Source organism: Sardina pilchardus, chromosome 16 (assembly GCF_963854185.1).
Source record: "Sardina pilchardus chromosome 16, fSarPil1.1, whole genome shotgun sequence".
Classification (NCBI taxonomy): Eukaryota; Metazoa; Chordata; class Actinopteri; order Clupeiformes; family Clupeidae; genus Sardina; species Sardina pilchardus.
In genome coordinates, this window is record NC_085009.1 from 27,923,421 (window position 1) to 27,950,920 (window position 27,500).

General features: G+C 41.4%; 2 protein-coding genes across 2 annotated transcripts in view; both read left to right on the plus strand.

The window, feature by feature from the left end:
• The window catches only part of LOC134059785 (ribonuclease inhibitor-like), a 13,454-nt gene extending 4,315 nt beyond the window's left edge, over positions 1–9,139 (plus strand). Inside the window, exons 4-6 of the mRNA XM_062516289.1 lie at positions 6,879–7,052; positions 8,407–8,580; positions 8,800–9,139. Coding sequence (XP_062372273.1) covers positions 6,879–7,052; positions 8,407–8,580; positions 8,800–8,983 — 532 coding nt within the window. The 3' untranslated portion in view covers positions 8,984–9,139. The remainder of the gene's footprint in view (positions 1–6,878; positions 7,053–8,406; positions 8,581–8,799) is intronic.
• A 7,251-nt stretch (positions 9,140–16,390) lies between these two features.
• LOC134059636 (NLR family CARD domain-containing protein 3-like) lies at positions 16,391–27,300 on the plus strand. Its single transcript, XM_062516079.1, has 12 exons — positions 16,391–16,504; positions 21,119–21,194; positions 21,326–21,521; positions 21,720–23,517; positions 23,672–23,845; positions 24,227–24,400; positions 24,741–24,914; positions 25,304–25,477; positions 25,618–25,791; positions 26,085–26,258; positions 26,478–26,651; positions 27,096–27,300. The coding sequence occupies exons 1-12, from the start codon at positions 16,437–16,439 to the stop codon at positions 27,298–27,300; spliced, it is 3,561 nt and encodes a 1,186-aa protein (XP_062372063.1). The 5' UTR covers positions 16,391–16,436.
• Positions 27,301–27,500: the final 200 nt, after the last annotated feature.

A 27,500-nucleotide genomic window follows, 5' to 3' on the forward strand; every position in this document is an offset into this window, starting at 1 on the left:
AAAGTTAATGTATGAATTCCTGGTTCAGCGCACACACACACACATTTTTACATTTACATAAGGCTCAAATGTCTGTCGAGACGAGAGAGAGGGGGGAGGGAGCCAGTCGCCCTCAATGCTGCATATAGGTAGGCTATAATGTCTAGTGAACTGGTTAGACGAGTGTGGGGAGGGGGAATGATCGCACAAGACAATTGCTCTTCATGAAATGGATAGTCTCACAGATGGCTGTCGATTTTTAAATGTAGCCTACTACATCACTAGCGAAATCGGACGTGGCACATAGCCTAATTATTAGGCTACTGGATTTAATATATAGCAAGTCCATAGACTTTGTTCATCCTATATTATATGCTTATAAAATGAAATGTGCTGCGGGGAAGCATTGGGGAAGTCAGTGTAGGTTGTCCTGTAACAATTTGCCTCTTATTATAATCAAGAGTATACTGCCACTACGCACATAATAGCCTATAAGATTACAGGCGGATGCGAGCAACCCCATGCAAAAGAAGGCCTTAAGTTAACGGACAGAAGGTCTGTTTACATGTCAAACATGCATTAAATCTAAGAAACGAAAAACACAAATATCACACTGTATTGTGTCATAAACAGTTACAGTTTTTTTCAATCGCTAACAAGCGTTTGTCCATTCAGTTGACACATTTTCAAAACTCTAAACACAGTTAGCACAGCATCGGTCTTTTGTGGCCATACCAATCACACATTTCATGTTGTTTTCACACAGTATGCAGTCAGTGAATACATTTTCACAATGCTTACATTTTCTTAAAAGACAAACTACACCTCCCAACAAAATAATGGATCGTTTTTGTATTATTTTCAAATGTTAACACACAACATTCCACAATAGTTAAAACAATATTCCAAACCTTAGATACAGTATAAAAACCTCTGTTTCTGCAATGTTATCAATTCAAAAGCAATATAGCTCAGCTGATAATAAACAAACAATCAAATAATTGACACACAGATGATTTATGTTGGGTAAATTGGGCCAACCACAGCTGATTCCAGTCTATCTTAGCCTCAGTGGCAGGGGTTATTTCTCTCTATTACATTGACACTTACACAGTAAAAAGAGGAGGTGATGTTTTTGGAAGCAGAAACAGAAACAGACAAATAGTGTAATATCTGGACGAGGAAGAGTAAGGGGCCCAGAGAAGAGCAGGCTCAGTGAGAGATGCAGTGAGAGGTGCAGGAGCACTGAGAGGAGCAGGTGCAGAGATTAGACACAGTAATATTGTGCTTTTTTTTGTTCACCCCCTTTTTATCTGGGCTTTTTGCTGTTGTTTTTTGTTCAGAATGCTCGTGTTTCATGGATATTTTGTTCACTGCAATGCTGTAAAACTTTTTCTATCCTATCATAGTCTACTGTAAACAGTATTTATACTGCACCTCCTGTAGGCCTAGTGAACAGTAACAATACAAATAAATAATAATAAAAAAAGATTTGCTTTTTACTGGAATGCATTTGAATGTGAACATTACATTTGGACATACAGTTCCCAGCCAATACATTTAGTGTAAAAATGCTGGATTGCATGTTTTGCATGCAAATACCTGTAAAACTGAAACATAAAAGTCTATGCAGTTTTTGTAATGTCAACAGTAGCCAGTATTTTGAAACCTAGTGTACTCTGATTGACTGCATGTATCTTGTGAAGTGAAAACAAGCTTCATTCTTTGACAAAATAACTTCATTTTGAGTCAGGTTTCCAGTGTTTTGGTAAAGTTAGTGTGTGCAGAGAAATGACGAGTTAGTGTATATGTAACAAAATGTGGTGTAACAACATGGAATGTGCTTTTGAGAGGAAAATTAATCATTTGGCCAATTGTGTTTTGTAGGTGAGAGTCTGTGTTTAGAGTTTTGAAAATGTGTCAAATGAATGGACAAACGCTTGTTAGCGATTGAAAAAAACTGTAATGAGTTCATGGCCACTAGTGCGCAACTGCATCGCGCAGTGAGCTGAAGGAGGACCGACATTTATTAACACAAAGCTTTGTAAAGCACTAACAACCACCCCTCAAAGTTCATTGTCCATAAGTCCAAACAATAAGTATAAAAATCCGACAATTCAAAACGATAACGAGATCTCCCAGAAACGAAAAACAAGTTTGTTGAGTAGCCTGGGGGGTATTCCATCAAGCGAGCTAACCGTAAATCGCGGCTAACTTTGATAAGCCTCGCTAATTTTAGAGAGAGCTCGGTTCCATTACTCCCGCTAACAGGAATCTCAGCTGAGTTGCTGGGGTAACATATGCTTCTGAACTAACCTGGTCGGTGGCAGGCTAACTGCCGAGCTAAATTAATCTGTGTTGCAAATAAAAAACACCAGTCGGAAAACGAGTCCCAAACCGTTGGTTCCGTCAACCTGTGCTTTCGTCACCTGTAGCCTACAACTTAAAAAATAGAAGGAGAAACTTTTTTCCGACAGTGTTGCAAGCATTGATTAAGGCTACCTATCCGCTAGTTTAAATGAATTTCTGAAAATTATGCAACTTACATTGTTTGAACTTGATATGTGTGTGGTCCAAGGAATCTTGTGGCTCTGCGCAACGTAGGCTACGTCTTTCGTGGTGTCATGCGCAGCGTGACAGGAGAACAACCGAGGCATGTTTTGCGTGTTCTCGGGTTCGGTTCCCATGCGAAGAATTTACATAGACTATGTTAACACATTAATAATGCCATGTTTAGTTATACTCTTTAATGAAAGGCATCATTATTAAGGGTCATATACAGGAGCTTCAGTGACAGTAGGCAGGCTGTCAGTGTGCTATACGATGCAAGGCAAGCCAGCCTATAGCCTAATTCTGTAAAGGCTATAATAATTAAAACCTCATATAGTCTAATTAATTATGCATGTAGTTCGGATATCAAACCAACTGTATTACAGAAATTAAATATGAAATGACATATTGAAAGCCAATATTGCATTTCAGATAGGCTAATTATATTTCACAAACACTTTGGCAGAACTATATGCTTATGGGAGACAATAGGCTAGGTTTTCTCCCAATACTCCCAGGACAATAGGCTACCAATTTATTTTATGACCACCGAAAAAATATTTCAGAGTGAACCCTTTTAATTTACAAACGTAGGTTATCTTTATTGTTGAATAGCCTATGCCAAAGTTGTTTTGAGTTTAAATAGCCTGCTTATTCACTTGTTTTGTTCAGAGTGAAGACAATCAAAGTCCCAATTCAAACCATCATAATTACTGTTTAGCGATTTACAGTAGGCCTACGATTTCGTTATTCTCCTTTTTAGGCAACTACTGTAGGCCTATCTATTTTTTTCTCTCGTGTTCAATTTGATTACTTCCGATGAAAATCCTGTAGATGGCGCTTGTAAATCGAACTGAAATCTTCTAGTTTGCCTTAATTTTACGACATGCATCCTCTTTTCGTCAATCTATGGTTTTGGTCTACTTTTCTACCTCGTGCACGAGCAGACATGAAGCTGATTTTAGCCTCGTTTGAATAAACGAGGGCAAGATGCAGCTAACTTGAGTTAATGGAACGGCTTTAGCTTCAAGTGGAAGTCTACACTAGTTCAAGCCTGGCTATTTCTGTTGAGCGCCGCCTTGTTTAGCGAGGTTGATGGAATACCCCCCTGGTCCTTCCAACAATCTCAGCTTTTGCGTTTGTTAGATAAAAGGCATTCTGTCCTGCTGTATTCCAATAAGAAAAAATCATCCACAAGGTAGGCTAAGGGTCACGGTAATGCAGCATGAATGTGTATATTTATATCGGTCTTGAGGGGTTCAATAGCGCACGTTACTTGAATTTTAATCTGAAGAAGACCACACGGTCGAAACGTCATTCCTTTGTGCTAAAGAAAATAAAATAAAAGAAAGAAAGAAGGATTTCAAGTGTGCAAACCTTTTTCCATTTTTTTATGATTTACTCTTGTTCTGCACCTTGACCGGGGATGTGCACAAACTTTTTTTTACTACACTTGAATTTTACACCAGCTCTTCTCTTACCAGTAGCCCATATCCTACAGCCATACTTTAATAATCAGATGTTATGCTCATTTTTGTAGGCTACACCTCACCGGCAAGCACGCACGCAAATGCTGGTTTTGCACATCTACAATATAGGCTAATTGGCCAGGCTATAATAGGCTTAGGACTGTATTTTGCCTTCTTGCAACATTAGTTGTGCTCAATCTAAATTATTGTCAATGATAGGTCATATTACCAAATGGCGAACCTCAAACATTATTTAGGATATAGAGTCCATTACGCACTACAGTTATTTTTTAGGCTATTGTTTTATTTGAGTGTTTTTGTCTACTATGGCAAACATAGTTGAAACATTCGCTCTAAACTTATGTATTTCCAGACGGCTTTCACAATCAGCTACAGCTGCGCCGATGATCACCATGAAAACGTGCAATGTCTATACAGAACTGCTTTCACTTCCCCGAGTCGCCAACGCAACATGCACAACAATATACCGATATTTAGCAAACACATGTATTTCCAGCTCTCAAAACCGATGAGGTCCAGATCTCAGTGGCCTCATAGCTGCCTACAGCCATGCATAGTAAGCCTAATGATAGCTTAATAGTTATGACATTAATAGCCTATTAATGACCTCATGTCGGAATGGCACGTTGTTTGAAAAAAAAAAAAGTTAAATACCGCCGAGTGGGGATATGTCGGAATGAACAGCGGATGCCAGCTGGGTTGTAAAGCATTCGAAAACTCTGCAACTGCAATCTGACATGCCGAGCGTCTGTTCAATACGGAAAAAGACTTTAACTTATATTACTTAGCCTATATATTTCTTATAACGAAACGTGAAGAAAAAATACGAGGACTGACCATCTCGTTTCTCCGCGTTTCCCCCAATACCATGGCGACAAAGAGAAATAATATGATTTGACATTTAAGCTGATTGTTGTCAAATTTGATGATTAAATGAGATTAAGGAGTCGACTATTGACAGATATGCGGTCTTCATCATTTAATGCAGCTGAAATGCGGGTTGAAACTTTCTGCCACCTGGTGGTTGTTTGGGTACATTGCCTTAGCCTCGAAAAAAATCGGCTTGACAGCCTGCGGGATCTCTTCGGGAGAAGGTGCATTCTCAACCCGTACCCACTGTATACACACGTGTACACCACACACACACAGAGAGACACACACACACACACACACACACACACACACACACACACACACACACACACCACTGACTCATTAACTCAGTCACTCCTTCATTTATTTTAATGTTGCTATCAGTGAATGACAGTGTGTTTTGTCTCTTTTTCTCACTCAAACACAACATCTCATGCACACACACACATGTACCATTGATTCACTCACTCAGTCTCTCCTTCATTTAGTCACTCTACCACATACACACACACACACACACACACACACTGTGAACTCCCAGGGCTCCAAAGACACGAGGAGAGAGGTTTCCAGCAAAAATGGTTCCTTTTATTAACTTATAAAGCCTCAAACAGAGGTGCTCAAAAAGGCAACAAAAAACTTCTCGATCTCTTTCGGATCTTGAGTCTGGAAGCTGGATGGGCCCTCTTGGCTAATCTCCAGTCCACTCCGCTCTTCAGAATTCCTGGGCACAAATAATTAGCGTGAAAAAGGTTTAAACAAACAAATCACTGTTTTAAACCAAGGAGATTGGCTTTTCGAGTCTCACAACCACAGCCCTGCTGTACTCTCCCCGTCTCTCCTAAAAACAGGTCTTTCTTGAGTGCTGTTCAGAGCAAAAAACTAACAAGTTACTGTACACCTGAACTCCAATTAGCTGACGAGCAGAGCAGCTCCCCAGCCTCAGAGCGGCTCCCCAGGGTCCTAGAGCCCTTCCAACATCGCCCTGGTGAGGTATATGCCGTCCACGACCTTTCCCAAGGGGATTCGGCAACGGTTTGCCCTAGTGGGACAACAAGAGTAGCTTGGGGTACCACAACACACACGCTACTGATTCCCTCACTCAGTCACTCTTTCATTTAGTCACTCACGTACACAAAGTCACAACGCACACACACACACACACACACACACACACACACACACACACCATTGATTCACTGACTCAGTCACTCCTTCATTTAGTCACACACACACACACACACACACACACACGTTAAAGCCCAGGCTCGTTTGGACCGAACACATGAAAGGGAGATGAACACTGAATGAAATTATCACAAAATATTTATTATAGTCACCAAACGTATGTCTAGGGGATGTAGGAATAACTCGTTGAGGTGTAGTGAGCGACTGGAAGGCCGGCAAGAATATCGGTGTGTGTGTGTGGAGAATGTTTGTTATGTAGTGAAATGGGAATGTATGCAAAAGTGAGTGTGTGCATGAATGTATGTCGTGAGCATGAGTCTATGTGTGTCTGAGTCAAGAGAGAGACTGAGGGTCAGGTAGGATGGGCTTTACAGTAAAGTCCACCCAGGTCCGGCTTAATTGGCAATCAAGCACCACTCGTCTCCAGTCAGCCAAGGCTCCGCGGTAGCGCCGACTGCCAGAGACAGGGAGGGTCGTAACACACACACACACACACACACACACACACACTACTGATTCATTCGCTCAGTCACTCCTTTATTTAGTCACTTAAACACAAATACACACACAAACACACACACACACACACACACACACACACACACACACACACACTACTGATTAATTCGCTCAGTCACTCCTTCATTTAGTCACTCACTTACACACAAACACACACACACACACACACACACACACACACACACACACACACACACAAAGTGTATTGTAAATGTGACAGTAATGTTGATTGTCCAAAAGGAAATGAAGATGAAGTATTTCTCCTACTTCTCTCTACAGCCTGAATAACTGCAGTATTAGAGAGGAAGGCTTCAGAGCTCTTGCATCAGCACTGAGATCAAACCCCTCACACATGAGAGAGCTGCAGCTGAGTGAGAATAAAGCAGGAGACTCAGGAGTGAAGCATCTTTCTTCTCTTCTGGAGGATCCCAACTGTAAACTGGAGAAACTACAGTGAGTATCACCAGACCAAATACGGAGTTGCTATCAGTGAAAATGACACACATATACACACGTGTACACCCCACACACACACACAAACACATTCACCACTGACTCATTAACTCAGTCACTCCTTCATTTATTTGAATGTTGCTATCAGTGAATGACAGTGTGTTTTGTCTCTTTTTCTCACTCAAAAACAACATCTCATGCACACACACACATGCACCATTGATTCACTCACTCAGTCACTCCTTCATTAAGTCACTCTTCCACATACACACACACACACACACACACACACACACACACTCACACTCACACCATTGATTCACTGACTCAGTCACTCCTTCATTTAGTCACACACACACACACACACACACACACACACACACACACACACACACACACACAGACACACACACACCATTGATTCACTGACTCAGTCACTCCTTCATTTAGTCACACACACACACACACACACACACTCCTGATTCATCCACTCTCTCAGTCACTCCTTCATTTAGTTACTCCCTAACACACAATCACAACACACACACACACACACACACACACACACACACACACACACACACACACACACACACACACACACACACACACACAAGTTATGGCCCAGGCTCGTTTGGACCGAACACATGAAAGGGAGACGAACACTGAATGAAATTATCACAAAATATTTATTATAGTCACCAAACGTATGTCTAGGGGATGTAGGAATAACTGGTTGAGGTGTAGTGAGCGACAGGAAGGCCGGCAAGAATATCGGTGTGTGTGTGTGTGGAGAAAGTTTGTAATGTAGTGAAATGGGAATGTATGCAAAAGTGAGTGTGTGCATAAATGTATGTCGTGAGCATGAGTCTATGTGTGTCTGAGTCAAGAGAGAGACTGAGGGTCAGGTAGGATGGGCTTTACAGTAAAGTCCACCCAGGTCCGGCTTAATTGGCAATCAAGCACCACTCGTCTCCAGCCAGCCAAGGCTCCGCGGTAGCGCCGACTGCCAGAGACAGAGAGGGTCGTAACACACACACACACACACACACACACACACACACACACACACACACACACACACACACACACACTACTGATTCATTCGCTCAGTCACTCCTTTATTTAGTCACTTAAACACAAATACACACACAAACACACACACACACACACACACACACACACACACACACACCTGATTAATTCGCTCAGTCACTCCTTCATTTAGTCACTCACTTACACACAAACACACAAACACACACACACACACACAAAGAGTATTGTAAATTTGACAGTAATGTTGATTTTCCAAAAGAAAATGAAGATCAAGTATTTCTCCTACTTCTCTCTACAGCCTGTATAACTGCAGTATTGGAGAGGAAGGCTTCAGAGCTCTTGCATCAGCACTGAGATCAAACCCCTCACACATGAGAGAGCTGTGGCTGAGTCATAATAAAGCAGGAGACTCAGGAGTGAAGCATCTTTCTTCTCTTCTGGAGGATCCCAACTGTAAACTGGAGAAACTATAGTGAGTATCACAAGACCAAGTACTGAGTTGATATCAGTGAATGACGCTCACTTACTCACTCACTAATACACAGATCACTGATTTATTCTGTCACACAGTCAAACACACCATCGACTCCTTTACTCAGTCACTCAATCAAACACACACACACACACACACACACACACAGGTAATAACTGAAGTGTTAATAAATGAAGTGTTTCCTTCTTTCTCCTACAGCCTGTCGAACAGCAGTATAACAGATGAAGGTTTCAGAGCTTTAGCATCAGCACTGAGATCAAACCCATCACCCCTCAGAAAGCTCCATCTGGGGGGGAATCAGCCTGGACCCTCAGCACAGCAGCTGCTCTCTGAACTGAAGAAACATCCAAACTGTAAACATATAAAAATACTTGGACTCTAATGAATCCATCCTGTTGTGTTCCACCTGAATCGTGTTTTTACACTGTGCATAAGTGTTGCAGCACATTCATATTTGAACTAATATGTTTTAAAGTGGCCTATGTAAATACAACTATTGTAAGTAATATTGTATAAAGGATGTTTTGAATATAAAAACATGGTAACACTTTAAGGTATGTGTTCAGCATTATTAATCATTTATTAGGCCTGTATTCACCAATTCAGTATTCTTCATTAGTAGACTCTTTATTCTTTCATAACCTTCATAACAAACTAGTAGGTCTTGATCTAAACTTATTGCTATATGATAAGTATCAAAACAGAGTGTTTATAGCCTCCTGACAATGTGAGGGTAACATACTGTCTGAATATATAAGTTATAACGGCAGAATAGTTGTAGAATAAGTATTGATATTGCCAAACTTCAGCACAATATGTCACTTCCCAGGATGCTGTGGCACACAGCTCTGTCCAACTGGGAGATGGGCTCCCTGTTCTAAAGTGAAAACTGTCTCCATGGCAGCAAGCACATCGGCATCAGTAATACGGTGGCGCTGGTGATCCCGGGGCTGTGTGTGGGGTTGCCCACGGTGATCTGGGCACTGCTCACACACACACACACACACACACACACACGCATACTGTACACAAGCACATTGGCATCAGCCAATGGGACCAGAGCTGGGTGATGCCCTCCATCCTGGACCCACTGCACACACACACACACACATGCACACGTACATACACACACACACACACACACACACACACACACACTAGGGGTGTAAAAAATAACCGATACGTATCGGTAATCTTTCGGAACGTTAACAACGCGAGTGCATCGGTAGGCAAACCCCTGGATCGGTTTAAATGTACTATGAATCGATAGATAAATCGATTTTAAAATGACGAATCGGAAAACTAACGTTACAAGTTATGACAGGCTACTTTCAAAATCATAAGACCGACCGTAATTTGCTAACACACCAGAGCGCCTAGCCTTCTCCAACGAGGGTAGGTAGCGTCATTGCTAGACAGTGGCAGCAACAAACTAGTTGTCAAGTTTAGTGAAACGCAGATAACGCTGACGTGAACGTGTGTTGCAGTATCCTGAATGAAGACATTCAGTCGTAAGCACAAGCCTCAAAACTAGCTTCATATGCTACAACAAACACCCCTTGTCATCCTCCTGCATTCCCCTTTCCCCGTGTCTCCCCAAATGCTTCGGTGCCTTACTGTATGTTCGGTGCACGTCTGAAAGTTGACTGAGGGAGGGTAGTGCCTACCTGTCATGTGTTGATCGCGGTTCTCACAACGTGCGTTAGTAGCCTCCTTATTTATGAAAGGTAATCCAGACAGACACTCTTTCCCAAGAGCTACAGCTACATCACATATTTTTAAACTATTGTGATTGGTTCAGCAGCTAAGTATAGGGTGATATGAATGTATCTCTATTAATTGGCCGAGTGATTTCGTTTAGAGGCATTTGGCCACGTTCTTATTATCAAAATGTTTGTTCAGTCTTTCAATCCAGTCAATCAAGTCTTTTGGAAAAAATGTAATTAATGACATGCAATTGTAGCCTAACTTTTCTCATGCCATTTAAAGTAGCAAAACATTTTTAAAAATCTGCAGTATGGAAAATAAAATGAGATTAAGAACTTGCATTTTGTGGCCTATTACTGCATCGTATCGAATCGTATCGCATCGTATCGTATCGCACTGAATCGTTCTGTATTAAACCAGATCGTCTGTGAATCGTATCGTAGCTTTATGAATCGATACAAATCGAATCGTCTTAAAAGGGAGAGATTCACACCCCTAACACACACACACTCACACAAATACACACACACACACACACACACACACACACACACACACACACACACACACACACACACACACACACACACACACAGGCTGTTCTTTAGCGTGCTGATGTCCATCTACTGGCATTTAGAAATAACTCAAAAGACTCAGAGCTGCAGGAAGGAGTTTTGGTCCTATCCAAACTACCTTAAAGATGAGGGGTTAGAATTGATAAAGGCCTTTGGTACAAAAGCTGTATTTAGGCTTTTTAGCAAAGTGCAAATAGTTCGCCTGACAGCCCGTAGAAGTGACATTCACATGACCACACACCACCAGAATCATTTGTCCATACAAAAGCCTCCTCAGAAAGCCTCAAATTGCTGCAGAGCGTTGAAAGCAGCAAGGCATTGGCCTGTGTGTTGTCAGAGTTCATACAAACGGAGACTCATGCCAATAGCCCAGAAGACTAACTGTTGAATATTGACTAAATAAACTGATGGAGGAACAGCACTTGACACACACTTTGTGGGAAGTTCAGCAAAGAGAATTTATTGTTGTGTACACACGGTTTAAAACACATGCATCACACACCCTTATTTCATGTAACACACACTATTGGCTCTTACCTCCATCATTCTTTAGCACAAAATAAAAGTCCTCTTTGTACAATTGAGGCCATATCTCTGTGTGGGGACTGCGTGGATGAGAACACACACAGTACAGTACTTACTGGCTTCATTCTGACTGTCCTTGTTTATGTTGTACACTGAACACAAGTGAGTATGCTTGCGCTTGTGTGCGTGTGTGTGTGTGCGTGCATGTGTGTGTGTGTGTGTGCATGTGTGTGTGTGTGTGTGAGTGTGTGTGAGTGTGTGTGTGTGTGTGTGTGTGTGTGTGTGTGTGTCGGCTTCTACACGGGCCTGCCTGCCCTGGGGTGGACGCTCTGCTAGACGCCCAGTGACGCTGCTGGTCACTTGGGTGCCCTGAGCGAGTTGCTTCGTGGTGCTACGTGGTTTTGGAAGTACCCAGTGACACACACACACACGTCTTGCTGCTCTGAACCCACAGTGTTGAAGTCTACACACACACACACACACACGTCTTGCTGCTCTGAACCCACAGTGTTGAAGTCTGCACACACACACACACAAGTCTTGCTGGAGCTGAACCCACACAGTGTTGAAGTCTGCATTGGTCTTGCTGGAGCTGAACCCACACAGTGTTGAAGTCTGCATTGGTCTTGCTGGAGCTGAACCCACAGTGTTGAAGTCTACACTGGTCTTGCTAGAGCTGCTCTGAACCCACAGTGTTGAAGTCTGCATTGGTCACCACCAGCACCATCACTGGACCCCTGTAGTGTCCCAGACGTAGAAGCAGGAGTAAGTGTAGTTGCTGCCCAGCGCCATCACTGGACCCCTGTAGTGTCCCAGACGTAGACGTAGCAGTAGGTGTAGTTGAAGCAGGAGTAGGTGTAGTTGAAGCATGAGTAGGTGTAGTTGAAGCAGGAGTAGGTGTAGTTGGAGCAGGAGTAGGTGTAGTTGAAGCAGGAGTAGGTGTAGTAGAAGCAGGAGTAGGTGTAGTAGAAGCAGGAGTAGGTGTAGTAGAAGCAGGAGTAGGTGTAGTAGAAGCAGGAGTAGGTGTAGTAGAAGCAGGAGTAGGTGTAGTTGAAGCAGGAGTAGGTGTAGTTGAAGCAGGAGTAGGTGTAATTGAAGCAGGAGTAGGTGTAGTAGAAGCAGGAGTAGGTGTAGTTGAAGCAGGAGTAGGTGTAGTTGAAGCAGGAGTAGGTGTAGTTGAAGCAGGAGTAGGTGTAGTTGAAGCAGGAGTAGGTGTAGTTGCTGCAGAGGCAGGTAGTGCTGGTGCTTGTAGCTGTAGGGCTGCAGCATCATTTGCTCCGTTGAACATTTTGCTGAAAAAAAGCTGCTGACTGCCATTTCCGATTTTAGGAAACAAAGTGTATTGCTGGAAGTGATGCAATCATTTTGAGAATATGCCGCAGCTTGCTTTTGTCTTCACCTGCCAACACCTTGCAACCTCCCGTGTGTGTGTGTGTGTGTGTGTGTGTGTGTGTGTGTGTGTGTGTGTGTGTGTGTGTGTGTGTGTGTGTGTGTCCCATGTCAAAATGTACACTCACTGATCTTAGACCCAGTCAGGTAGTGCAGGAGAATCTACAGCTCTATGTTCAGACACATTTTTAGAAACCTGCCACCCTTTGCTCAAAACTGTAAACACAAACCCCAATTCTCGAGCTACATTCACAAAACCTCTTCAAAACTAAAGAATCACCTCAAAGCAGTTGTACCTGTGTAGGCTATACCTGTACTCAAAACCAAACACTGTCCTCAGATAATGCTCAAAGTGTAAGATAGCGGAGACAATATAGACAGCGTGTATGACTGCACAATACCTGCTTCACTCAGAGCACTGCACATCCATTTCACTGCTGGTGTCTACTACAAAGGAACTGGCCCAGCAAACGCATTAGCAGTTATTACACAATACATCAAACAATGGAAAATACAGAGTTCAGGGCAGCTCAGATACTGTAGCTCCAGAGCTATTTATGATTGCATTGAATGTAAAAACAGAACAAAAGAAAACGAAGCAAAACGATTTCATAACTCAGTGGACTCAACATTTGCTGAAAATCCAGTTTAAAGAAAATATATTGAGGATGGGCATTTGTGTTAACAGTTTTGAAGTATAAAGGTGGAGGGTTTGACCATGTAACTGCTTAAGAAATGATAAATCATAATGACGTACCCTCCGTACCTAATGCTTTAGTTGATGCTTTGTTCATGCATGAGAAACTATGAACTGATAATTCATCAGATATAATGGAATGAAGTCATGAGTAGAATTGCGTCACATCAAGGTGAGGCAGCAGCACACAGGTGTGTGGGAGGGGAATAGGTATGAGCCAGCCAAGGGGGAAGTGAAAACAAACAGAAGACGCTGATCACCTGAAGAAGGCAATGTGGGGATGTGTCGTAATCAAATAGAAAACTTCTAACACAAAGGTGAGTCATTAGCGTTAAGTTTGTTGGAAATCTTTGTCGATGGTCAGGCCATAGTTATCTGAATAAGCGCAATATCCAATGCAAGCATAGTCCAAATAGGGAAGAAATGAACTTTGAATTTATTTCAAGTGTGTGAAGTGGTCTGTGTAGGACAGTGTAAGTTACATTTGGTCTTTCTTTTTTCTCCATTTTCTGACAAATGTAAGATAACCTATGATGTGTAATTGTGAGTTCCAAAATATTGTAACTTTAAATTGTATCTACAGCGATTACTTATCTGGTATACGCCTTATGCAGACAGTCTCTTTGTTTTTCCTAAGTTCAAGTTTAACCGGTTTCCAGGTTCACTGGAATGTGTGGTTCACTATCTAAAGGCATAATCTCCTCTCTGTAAGGACAGGAACAGGTTTGACTTGTAGTCTGTACAGCTCTCTTGGAGAGGAGGTTGGCCAAGTTGCGCTCCTTCTGTGCACTGGAATCTGTGATTAACATGTGCCACTACATCAGGGAATCGGGGATGGACTACTTTCACATTCCATAGTAACTCAAATTACTTAAATGTCCTCAGATGATTCTAGAGGTTGTGATAACACACCAAATCTGAGGGCTATAGGTTTTTTTTTAGTTACTTATCCAACTTCAAGAGTCTTTTAAAACAGATTCTTAGTGCAATGTTGTTTTAGATATCAGAGGTTACTTAAGTAAGTATCTGCATTAAGCAGTAGCCTAGCTTCTCTCTGATCTTCTCTAATCAAATTTTGAATGAGCTAGATAAGCAGTAGCCTGGCTTTGTAGAACACCCCTCTGATTCTCTTGATCCGCCGTGGTTTGAAAATATGATAGTGACATGAGGTCCGATACCTTGGGACACAAGACTTCACCACTAGACTCTGAGCAAGAAATCTGACCCGACTTTTTGTTGTGTGATCACCAATTAGCTGACTGAACAGTTCGGCCAATTAGGATTAGCTGGTTTATTAAATGGTTGAAGACTTCTTTCTGATCCCGGGATGTCCACCTCACCTCTGCAGTAGTAGTGTTGCACTCTGCACTAGCTGTTGATCTTCTAGTCCTTATCATTGTCCAGTTTAGTATGTATAGTAGGCCATCAGATTGTAGGCCTGTCATTTTGGTTTTATTGTAGAATATGCCATATTAATTTTGTGTACAACTTGTTTTGCATCAACAGCTACTTAAACCACATTATTTAACAAATATAGAAATGATCAAAATGTACATTGTACTGCCATGGAATTTCATCGTAATGCATGTAGTGAAAATCACAACAGTGCATTTGAAGTGGGATATATTTCCAAAATATTATGCAAACAAAAACACATCTCTTAACTCTAAAGTGTTTAGAGAGTTGTACTGTATGTTTGAAAGATACTGTGAGAACAGCAGCAGCATTGAGACAAATGTTGTACACATTCTGATTGTTTTCATTGAAGCTTGTCATGATCAGGTTCATCTGGGTGCTCTGACAAATGGCTGAAACATGGAAAAACAAGTCAACAGAAAACAAAATTGTTGTAATTTAGTAAAGAAGTAATTTGTGTTATTTGTATTGTAGCTTGTCATGATGAGATTCATTTGAATGATATGAGGAGAGGCTGAAACATGGAACAACAAGTCAACACAAAACAGGACAGCAGTCTAAAGGGGCAAAGGTAGGCTACTTAGCACATGATATAAATTATGCTTCTTAAAGATGTTCCATTCTGTTCTCAGTTTAAAGGTGTTAAAAATGTGTTAAAGCCACTTTAGAAAGAAAACATAGAGACTTCTAACTGTAATTTTGTGGTGCTTTAAGGGCAGCTGTATACTGTATAGTTCCTTAGCTGTTGTTTATTTGTGCAGCAGGTATATGAACACGTTGCACATCTGTGTGATAGAGGATACATGAAACAGTTAACACTGCTTCATTTATCCTACTTTTTAAGAATATCCCTACAATGTCTATAGCAAATAATTGTTGTTTTCACACTACAGCTCATTCCATCATGAGAGGCCTCCATCACCTGTGCCCACTTGTGTGTCCATGAAGAGTGACCAGTCAGAGGAACGCTTCATAAACTTCCAACATGATGATGTCACAGATGGATCCAGGCAAGTCCATAAAACATTCATGCAATGAGCACTTTGTGGTTGATAATGTTCACAGCTTACAGTATAATGAAAACAAACAGTTATCAATTTAATATCTGTGCCATTTACTGGTTAAATTCATATAGTTTCTTCTATAGAAACACAACTGCATTTTGAATAGAGTTCTGCTGTGTTAATGAGCTGAATATCCGACAAGCACTTGAATACTGGAGGGCTAAACACCCAAAAATGAAATACTTGTAGTCTACTTGCAAAAGTATCAAAACCAATCATTGATGATTAGTTGATTAGTTATTGGATGAAAGCATTGCCAGATGAATCAGATAAAGATATTGCTCACTACATTACCATTGTGCTATCTGTGCTATCTGTGTGCATTCATTTAGATGTAGGCATTTGTACTATAAAGAGCATCCCAGCTGTGGACACAACATATTATTGTCACAGATTTTATTTTTACACCACAGCTCATTCCATCATGAGAGGCCTCCATCACCTGTGCCCACGTGTGTGTCCATGAAGAGTGACCGGTCAGAGGAACGCTTTATAAACTTCCAACATGATGATGTAACAGATGGATCAAGGCAAGTACTTAAAACAGACCAGGAATCAGATGCATGCTTTATTTCCCCTGGGAAAGACTCAGTTACTGGATGGGATCTCCATCATGCATCTCTCTTTGTACTTCTATTTAGATCAGAGGTCAGAAACATTTTACGCCATAAATACCAAATATGTGTTTTCCCTTTCCCTTAAGAGCCGTACAATAGTTTATTTGACGTGTTTACCATACTACCATACGACTTTCTGTCGTATTGACTGCAAAAGTTGTGCAGCAGTAGGCCTAAACATTAAGGTTTGGGAGAGATTTGGGCAGTTCGTCCTATCTGATGACAGTCACAGATTATCTGCTTTGACTGTCAGGCGTTGTACAAATATGATGGACATAAAACAGGTACATCAAACCTGATTGGGCATTTATGCCGTGGGGTTGGTTCCACAGTGTGTACAGGCCTTAAGGTGCTACTGACAGCAAAATCTAAACTAGTGGACTTCTGGTGCTCTGTATGATGGATTCCTTTACGTGTATACGTAGTGCAGCCAAACAGCTAACCTAAACCAAACAGGATAGTGTCACAGCAGGTGGGGCATTGCTGCCCCCGTCAGTTGTCGGCTACCCAGAGGAGTGAAGTGAACCACACCCACCCAATAAGGTTCAGTGGCACAGGGTTAAAAAAACAATATTGTTTTCATATATAAACAGTATGTTTATTAATTTGAATAGATAAAAACGGTCTCTGGATAGCTGTAATAATCCTCTTGGTCTCAGGAGACTTCGAGGGGCCAGCCACCCGTCTAGTTGGAATGCTGGTTCCTGCTGCACTAAGAAGCCACATGCCTCGGTGCTCCACCATTCCGAGACAGCTGCTACTTTAGTTTAGGTGAAACTGCTCTTTGTGTACCATACTGTATACTGTAGGCTAGCAGCCATGCTGGAGGTCGTCCGTTAATAGGGTCTGTAAAACATGACTCACAGCAAACTAGGAACCCCTCAAAGAAAGCACACTTTATGCTTCATGAGGTAACATTCTGTTGGAGCTCATTGAATGCTTTTGTTCCTAGTCCAGCTGTTTTAGATGCAAACACAACACAGTGTGTTAAAGTTTCACAGCAAGGCCGACCCAGCAGTGCATTATTAGGGCATTAAGGCAAACTCACATTCATATTGTCTAATGAAAATGGACAAATTTAATGTAACTAGTTAAACTAGTGCCACATTTGGTGTTATGTTTAGGAAAGTAATAGCTGTCCTGGGGGTTTTTCATTGGACTGACACAAACAGTCCTCTCACTGTATAACTAGACACAAGACTATTTCTTTACATGGACAGTTACAAATGCTTCCTAGTGGTAGAGTTATGCAAAATGTTTGTGCCTTCTTCAAAATGGGCCACTGAGCCTATACAAAGTTTTGTTTTGGTACATTCAAGGTAGATTAAGAGTTCAACCACTAGAGGCTCCATTCACTCTAGCCAAAGCTGATAGTTACTAGGGAAACCTCAAAATGTAGAGTCAAAGAACAGTCGAGGGAGGTCTATGGACTTTACTTGAAAACTTAGAAATGACAAAGAACCACAGTCGCAGGAATAAATGTTTAAGACTCAGCAAGAGGCAGAGAGAGGCAGAAAGAAAGGACTATCTGTCGCCATCTGCTGGTTGGAAAGCCTCATGACATTGAAGCCTTATTGACCAGCATTCCAGAATGTTTTTACCTGCCATAGACTCCAATGACATACGAATCATGGGGATCTCCTTTACAGTTTTTTTCAATTGCTTACACACAATTTTTCAAACCGAGTTCTTTTTAACAAAATTTAAGCACAGGTATCCAAACGCCACACTCAGTTTGCATAATTCCTAGATTCTTTGCAAAATGAAACACTTCAGTCAAAACAAACACACTTCAGTCAAAACAAACACACTTTAGTCAAAACATACACACTTCAGTCAAAATATATACACATATTTGTAAAAATGCTATTAGTTGTCATTTAACAAACACAGTCCTCAATGATCAGACACTATTGCAGCCAGTTTCACACTGCAGTGATAAATGCAAAACGCATTTGTAAAAAGAAAAATTAGGAAATAGTATGCGCTAGATTTTTGCCCAGACATTGTTATGTAAGGGATCATTTACAGTAGATGTCCAAAAAATAGTGACAAATCCACAACATTCTTCATGATTAGTTCGACATAGGGAAAGTGTACATAAATAGGTCTATAAACTTGCACTTGCACTGTACAACACTGAAGACTGCTGTAGACTGAATATTTCAAGTATTTCTTTCAATACTAACAGTATTTCTAACGATAATCAGTTACGGTAATCAACCAACAATGAAATCAATTGAACAAATAAAATCTGTAGCCAAAAAAAAACTACTGCATAAAGTACATACACTTTGACTCTGAAGAGCAACTACTGCAAAAGCAACAGGACTGTATAGCACACCTGAGTGCTGCGTTTTCAATTTTGCACATGTGTGCTTACACACCTGGGGATGTGATTATCCAATTCGTTCATTAGTGTAGTCATTAGCAATCCGGGGCTTTGTAATGACAAGGAAGTAACCTCACAATCCTTATCTGTGTCTAAGGTGTGGAAATGTGTGTAGAGTTTTACAAATCACTGTGTGTAATGTTTTGCAAAAAGGGTGAAGCAGACATTGTGTGTAATGTTGTGCAAATCTGTGGAGGTGTTTTGCTCCTTGGAGTAAAATTTTGGCAATTGTGTGAAAAAAAATATTTTTGTGTGTAAACAATCGTAAAAAACTGTAATGCCCACAAACACATGAATAAGATAAGATAAGATGAACTTTATTGTCCCAGAAGGGAAATTTGTCTTGGGCATTACAGTGCTGCATACAACTGCTTGTCATAAAAACAAAACACCAATTCACGCATACCACATAGACAACAAAAGACAACAGAATGGAATTACAGTGGGCACAGCAGACATAGTAATCAATAACTCCAACTTAGCAGAGAAACACTCCTAGCCAATGATATTGCACATTTCCCAAAAAGTTCATAGATGGGCCTACCCCTATGCTAAGACCTCAAAGACACAAGACATGTTGAGCTCATCTCAATAATAAATAAATTATCACATTTAAAACGTCTCTTTTCATTGTGAAAACCATCACTTGTTATAATTACACTTTTCTCCATTATATTGCACAGTCCCTCTTTTTGCCCTGGTATTGATAGGCCTATTGCACATATCCCTTGGTTTTGCACATTCTCAAAAAACACATAGTATTGATATTGCACATCTCCCTGTACTGATTTATATTGCACATTTTCCTAGGCATTGCACATTCTCAACAACATATGGTATTGGTATTGCACATTTCCCTTGGCATTGCACAATTTCCTTTTGAAATTCATAGAACCCCCTGTACTTTAAAAACACAATAAATATGCATACAGAGCCTGAATAAATTAATTGTTCACAGTAAAAACCTTCACTTGTCATCATTCACTATACTCTATTATATTGCACAGCCCCTTCTTCTACTTTAATCTTAATATTGCACATCTCCCTGTACTGATATTGCACATTTCCCTTGGTATTGCACATTCCCAAAAACTTGTAGAACACCCCTATACTCAGGAATGTAATATTTTAGGTACATGACAATCAGGTGCACAATGAACTATGCAAGTATAGTGCGTTTGTTTTTGTTTGTTTGTTTTTGTTCTTGTTTCATGAATTCATTTAATAGTTTTATTGAGGTTGGGATAAAAGAGAGCTTGTAACGGTTGCTTTTGAATCCACTGACTCTAAAACGTCTCCCAGATGGTGGTAATTCATATTCAGAGAAGGGAATATGGGAAGGATCATCAAGAATACTGTGTGCCCGGTTTACTACTACTTTTTCGAATATGAGTTGAAGGGAGGGATAGTGATGTTTACCTACCACTTTCATTGAGGTCTTGACTACTTTCTCTCATTTTGTTTTGCTCTGGACAGTGAGAGAGCCATACAAGGCTGCATCCCATATCTAATCAAACTTTCCAGAACTGCATTGTAGAATAGCTCCATGATCTTTTGTTTACACCAAAGATCCCGAGTCTCCTCAGGAAGTGCAGTCTTTGACCTAATTTTGAGCATACTGTAGATAATCAACATGCACATTCCATTTTAACAGATTATCAATGTAGATACCCAGGTACTTATAGGAAGACACCTGTCCAATTTCGCTATTGTCAAGATGTAATGGTTCATGAGTACACATCGCTCTCGGGTCTAGTATCATCTCTTTAGTTTTGTTGACATTTAAGGTGAGATGATGTGTCTCACACCAGATTTTGAAAGATTCTTTTTCATTTAAGTAAATTGAAGGGCTGTCGCCAACCTCAAGTAAGCTAACTATAACTGTGTCATCGGAAAATTTGATAATATGATTTTTTGACTGTTTGCTTCTGCACTCGTTGGTATATAGGGTAAACAAAATAGGCGAGCTCACAGCACCCTGTGGTACTCCAGTACTGAATGATCTAGCATAAGAGAATGCATTGTTGACCTTAACCTGTTGCACTCTATTTATAAGTGGTGGACTGACTTGTATGTTAGTGAGTTAGAAACAACTAATGAAAGTCTATTTGTGTTTGTTTGCCTTAAATACTCAGTGGGCAAATGGAGGAATGCAAACCAGATGCTGTCAGTGACCAGTTTACCCAGGGGGACCTCAAGCACATATTTCAGGTTAGGATATAGCTATATCATGCTCCACTGATATACATGTTTTGATGTTACAATACAGAACAATAATAATATGGTCTTATACAAAACCTGGGTATTGTAATGTAAAGTATAACCAGATATGTGTACACCAGGTGCTTGAGAGGAAGATCATCAACTTTGTGAAGAATGAGCTGAAGAGATTCAAGAAGATTCTGAGTCCAGATTACGAAGAACACTTTGAGGGTAAAGAGCAGGATGAGAGTGATGTCAGAGAAGGGGCTCTCATGATGGCACTGCACTTCCTGAGGAACATGAAACAGAATCATATTGCTGACAAACTTCAAGAAAGTAAGACGTGTTAAACATAAAATACCCATATCTGGAGTCAGTCTCCTGCATTTTATGTATTGATGAGTAGATATGTATTTCCATTTGCAATTGAACATCAATAAGGCACTAAAAGGCACTAAAAGGCATATTTTGTCTTTAGTATTGGTGGCTGGCTGACATTATTTTGTTTTTAACATTATTTATGCTTTTCTGTAGTTGAACTTTGTGTAGTGTGGCAGAGAGAGCTGAAAAGAAATCTCAAGAAAAGGTACCAGAAGGTGTTTGAAGGAATACCCAAGCAAGGCAGCTCTGCTTTGCTAGAAAAGATCTACACAGAGGTCTACATCACAGAGGGAGGAAGTGGGAAAGTAAATGAGGAGCATGAAGTCAGGCAGATTGAGTCCATATCCAAGAGACCAGCTGGACAGGAGACACCAATCAAATGCACAGACATCTTTAGGCCCTTACCTGGCCAAGACAAACCAATCAGAAGTGTCATCACAAAGGGCGTTGCTGGCATTGGCAAAACTGTCTCAGTTCAGAAGTATATCCTGGACTGGGCTGATGGGAAAGAAAACCAGGATATCCACTTCATATTTCCTCTGCCTTTTAGGGAGCTCAACAGCATACAAAGCAAACAATTCTCTTTGATGGATCTTCTTCACCACTTTTTCTCAGAAATAAAGCAGTTGACTTTTCCCAGCCAGGGGAAATACAAAGTGTTGTTCATATTTGACGGTCTGGATGAGTGTCGACTCCAACTAGACTTTCAGAAAAATGAAATTTTGACTGAAGTGACAACAGCCACTTCATTGGATGTTCTGCTGACAAATCTCATCAAGGGTAATCTGCTTCGCTCTGCTCTCCTTTGGATCACCTCTCGACCAGCAGCAGCCAATCAAATCCCTCCTGACTGTGTCGACCGGGTCACAGAAGTGCAAGGGTTCAGTGACCCTCAGAAGGAGGAGTACTTCAGGAAGAGGATCAGTGATCAGACTCTTGCCAGCAAAGTTATCACTCACATAGAATCATCAAGAAGCCTCCACATTATGTGCCACATTCCAGTGTTTTGCTGGATTGCTGCTAATGTTATTGAATTTCTTCTTAAAACTGAAGGAGATAAGCAAGTTCCAAAGACTTTGACAGAGATGTACACATATTTCCTTGTTTTCCAAACCAAGCAGAGGAGTGTGAAATTTGAAGGAGTTCATGACACAGATCCACAGTGGAACCAGGCTAGTCTCCTTGCTCTTGGGAAGTTGGCCTATGAGCAGCTGAAGAAGGGAAACCTGATTTTTTATGAAGATGACCTGAGAGAGAGTGGTATTGATGTCAGAGAGGCGGCAGTACACTGTGGCATCTGCACCCAGATCTTTCAGGAGGAGTCAGGCCTTCATCAGGAAAAGTTGTACTGCTTTGTGCATCTGAGCATCCAGGAGTACCTTGCAGCTTTGTATGTGATCCTGATGTTAATAACTGAGGGGAAAGATCTCATGTCCCCACAGCAACCCCCCAGAACAATGTTTCAACGTCTGAAATGGCAAACAACGGACAAACCCATGACCACCTTACAGAAGAGTGCTGTGGACAAAGCATTGGAACATGAAGATGGGCGCTTTGATCTGTTCCTCCGTTTCCTTCTGGGCCTCTCTCTGGAATCCAACCAGAGACTCTTAAGAGGCCTAATAAAGGAAGTACAACATGAACGCAAAGAAGAAATAGGCAGCTACATTAAGACAAAGATCAGGGAGATACCATCATCAGAAAGAGTTATCAACCTCTTCCACTGTCTGAATGAAGTCAACGATCACTCCTTAGTGGAAGAAGTCCAGAGCTTCTTGAGTGCTGGGACATTTTCTGAAGCCAAACTCTCATCCACACAGTGGTCAGCCCTTGTGTTTGTGCTTCTGACATCAGAAGAAAAGCTTGATGTGTTTGACTTGAAGAAGTACATTTTGTCTGATGAATGTCTTCTAAGGCTGCAGCCAGTAGTGGAGGAATCCCAAAAAGCCCTGTGAGTAGAATGACAATATGTTTTGGATGAAAAGGAGGAAGTATTCACATTTAAGTTGATGTTAGATATGATTGTGAAGCACGACTATACTAATTTACTTTGTCAAAGTCCTCTCCAGAGAGTTTAGTAACTGGTGGAATGTTTTCCCTTTAAGGCTCAACAGTTGTGGGCTCACTGAGAGGAGCTGTGCAGGTCTGGCATCTGTCCTCACCAAAGCATCTTCAAAGCTGAAAAATCTGGACCTCAGTGACAACAGCATTGGAGATAATGGTGTCCAAGAATTGTGTAGTGGACTGGGTAACCCAACCTGTGCACTGGAGACACTCAGGTAAGACATTTTTTACTGTCACATTTACAATACTCTTTGTGTGTGTGTGTGTGTGTGTGTGTGGAGGCGGGGGTGGAGGAAGGGTGGGGGGATAGTGATGTTGAGCAGTGGGAAGAACACCAGAGCATAAGTAAGTGGGCATGCAGTGTGGCTGATGAAGTTTTCTCCCTAATAAGCACACACACACACACACACACACACACACACACACACACACACACACACACACACACACACACACACACACACACACACACACACACACACACACACACACACACACACACACACACACACACAAAGAGTATTGTAAATGTGACAGTAATGTTGATTGTCCAAAAAGAAATGAAGATGAAGTATTTCTCCTACTTCTCTCTACAGCCTGGATAAGTGCAGTATTGAAGAGGAAGGCTGCAGAGCTCTTGCAACAGCACTGAGATCAAACCCCTCACACATGAGAGAGCTGCAGCTGAGTGGGAATAAAGCAGGAGACTCAGGAGTGAAGCATCTTTCTTCTCTTGTGGAGGATCCCAACTGTAAACTGGAGAAGCTACAGTGAGTATCATAAGACCAAATACCGAATTGCTATCAGTGAATATGACGGTGTGTTTTTGTCTCTTTTTCTTAGTCTCTCTCTTACTCACTCAATCACTCACACTATAATCTGACAAACACACACAAACACGCCACTGACACTGATGTACTCGCTCACTAACACACATACACAAATCTCTGACTCACTCTGTCACACAATCAAACACACACACACACACACACACACACACACACACACACACACACACACACACACACAAAGAGTATTGTAAATGTGACAGTAATGTTGATTGTCCAAAAAGAAATGAAGATGAAGTATTTCTCCTACTTCTCTCTACAGCCTGGATAAGTGCAGTATTGAAGAGGAAGGCTGCAGAGCTCTTGCAACAGCACTGAGATCAAACCCCTCACACATGAGAGAGCTGCAGCTGAGTGGGAATAAAGCAGGAGACTCAGGAGTGAAGCATCTTTCTTCTCTTGTGGAGGATCCCAACTGTAAACTGGAGAAGCTACAGTGAGTATCATAAGACCAAATACCGAATTGCTATCAGTGAATATGACGGTGTGTTTTTGTCTCTTTTTCTTAGTCTCTCTCTTACTCACTCAATCACTCACACTATAATCTGACAAACACACACAAACACGCCACTGACACTGATGTACTCGCTCACTAACACACATACACAAATCTCTGACTCACTCTGTCACACAATCAAACACACACACACACACACACACACACACACACACACACACACACACACACACACACACACACACACACACACACACACACACAGAGAGACACACACACACAAAGATTATTGTAAATTAGACAGTAATGTAATGTTGATTGCCCAAAAGGAAATGAAGATTAAGTATTTCTCCTACTTCTCTCTACAGCCTGTCAGACTGCAGTATTGCAGAGGAAGGTTTCAGAGCTCTTGCATCAGCACTGAGATCAAACCCCTCACACATGAGAGAGCTGCAGCTGAGTGGGAATAAAGCAGGAGACTCAGGAGTGAAGCATCTTTCTTCTCTTCTGGAGGATCCCAGCTGTAAACTGGAGAAACTACAGTGAGTATCACAAGACCAAATACTGAGTTGCTATCAGTGAATTTGACAGTGTGTTTTTATATCTTTCTCACTCAAAAGCAAACATACCACTGAGTCAGTCAGTCACTCTCTCACTCACTTACTCTTGTTTTCCTCTTTAGGCTCAACAGTTATGGGCTCACTGAGAGGAGCTGTGCAGGTCTGGCATCTGTCCTCACCAAATCATCTTCAAAGCTGAAAAATCTAGACCTCAGTGCCAACAGTATTGGAGATATTGGGGTCCAAAAACTGTGTAGTGGACTCGGTAACCCAACCTGTACACTGGAGACACTCAGGTAAGACATTTTAAGTATTCCTCAATAAGACATTTCAGTATTCCTTAATAAGACACATCATAGAGCAGTGATGTTGTCCAGTGTGGGGATGTGTGTGTGTGGGGAGGGGGGTCTTCACATAACAGTGATGTTGTTCAGTGTGTGTGTGTGTGGGGGGGGGGGGGGGGTCTTCACATAGCAGTGATGTTGTCCAGGGGGGAGGGGGGTCTTATCACAACAACTAAGTGTTATACTTGGAAAACTACATGTTGTGTGTTTTCTGGTGCATTTACTAAATAATAATTTCCTTTCAGGCTCTCTGACTGCAGTATCACTGAGAGGAGCTGTGCAGGTCTGGCATCTGTCCTCACCAAAGCATCTTCAAAGCTGAAAAACCTGCACCTCAGTGGCAACAGTATTGGAGATAATGGTGTCCAAGAATTGTGCAGTGGACTGTGTAACCCAAACTGTGCACTGGAGACACTCAGGTAAGACATTTCAGTATTCCTCAATAAGACATTTCAGTATTCCTCAATAAGACAGATCATACAGCAGTGATGTTGTCCAGTGTGGTGGGGGTCTTATCATCACATAGCAGTGCTGTTGACCAGTGGGGGGGATCTTATCATAATTACTTAGTGTTATACGTGGACAATTACATGTTATGTGTTTTCTGGTGCACTGAATAAATAATAATTTCCTTCCAGGCTCTCTGACTGCAGTATAACAGAAAAGGGCTACGCTAGTCTGGCTTCAACCCTGAGGTTAAATCCCAATCTCCTCAGAGAGCTTGATCTCAGAGGAAATTATCCAGGGAAATCTGGAGTCAAACTGCTTTTAGACCTAAAGGAGGATCCACAGCATACACTGAGAAATGTCCAGTAAGTATATTTCTGGAAGAACAGTGGACAGTCCAGTTGTGTGTCAATGATTATCAAAGGCTTCACGTGGAGATATTTTATGAAGATGGTGAAACTTCAGACTGCGGGCCGTTATGATGGAAACACCTTCTGTAGAGATTCAGTCTCTACTAGCCAGACATGAACATGATATTTGAAGAGACCAGATAAGCTAAGATCCTGCAGAGAAAACTGGACCTGTGAGATTTAAAGCTGCAGCACCAGGCCAACCAGATAAATGAATTACACACACATAAATGGGTAGCAATACACCCTAGGCCCTGAAAACAGCATATGTAGCAGGTCATCATTTCATTATTACTCGATTGTCTGACTTGCCAAAAGTCTTTGAGTCTTTCTATGCCCACATCAGTGTTGTTCATGTCAGGTGAGATGAAAGGTGTGTCGTCCTCCTTATTTGTCCAGGTTCCTGAAGAGTAGTGCTGCTGAGGAAGCCTGTGCTGCTGTGGCTTCAGCTGTGGGTTCAAACCCCTTACTCATGACTAAGCTGGATCTGAGTGAGCACATACCAGGAGTCTTGGGAGTGACTCAGCTGTGTGCTTTACTGCAGGATCCCCACTGCACACTGCAGACATTACGGTTAGTAGATGTTTGCATTCCCTTCACATAAAACAGCTGGGGTTAAAGGTGGTGTTGCTGATGTTGTTACAAAATCAATCATAATTGTTTTCTTAATTACACTGACATTAAACTGGAGAAATCTGAAAATAGACTTTTCTGTATCCTTTCTTTTCCCATAAAGTGCAGTTTTGTGAAATGTACACAGTGTTGTGTGTTCAGTACAGTGAGGCTGATTCATTGTAAGATGCT

What these genes read in the sequence shown, in the direction of transcription:
- LOC134059636 (XM_062516079.1), top strand. Translation starts at nt 16,437, where the DNA reads ATGAAGAGTGACCGGTCAGAGGAACGCTTTATAAACTTCCAACATGAT. An exon ending in GATGTAACAGATGGATCAAG is followed by an intron (nt 16,505 to 21,118) that starts GCAAGTACTTAA and finishes TTAAATACTCAG; the next exon opens with TGGGCAAATGGAGGAATGCA. An exon ending in TGCTGACAAACTTCAAGAAA is followed by an intron (nt 21,522 to 21,719) that starts GTAAGACGTGTT and finishes GCTTTTCTGTAG; the next exon opens with TTGAACTTTGTGTAGTGTGG.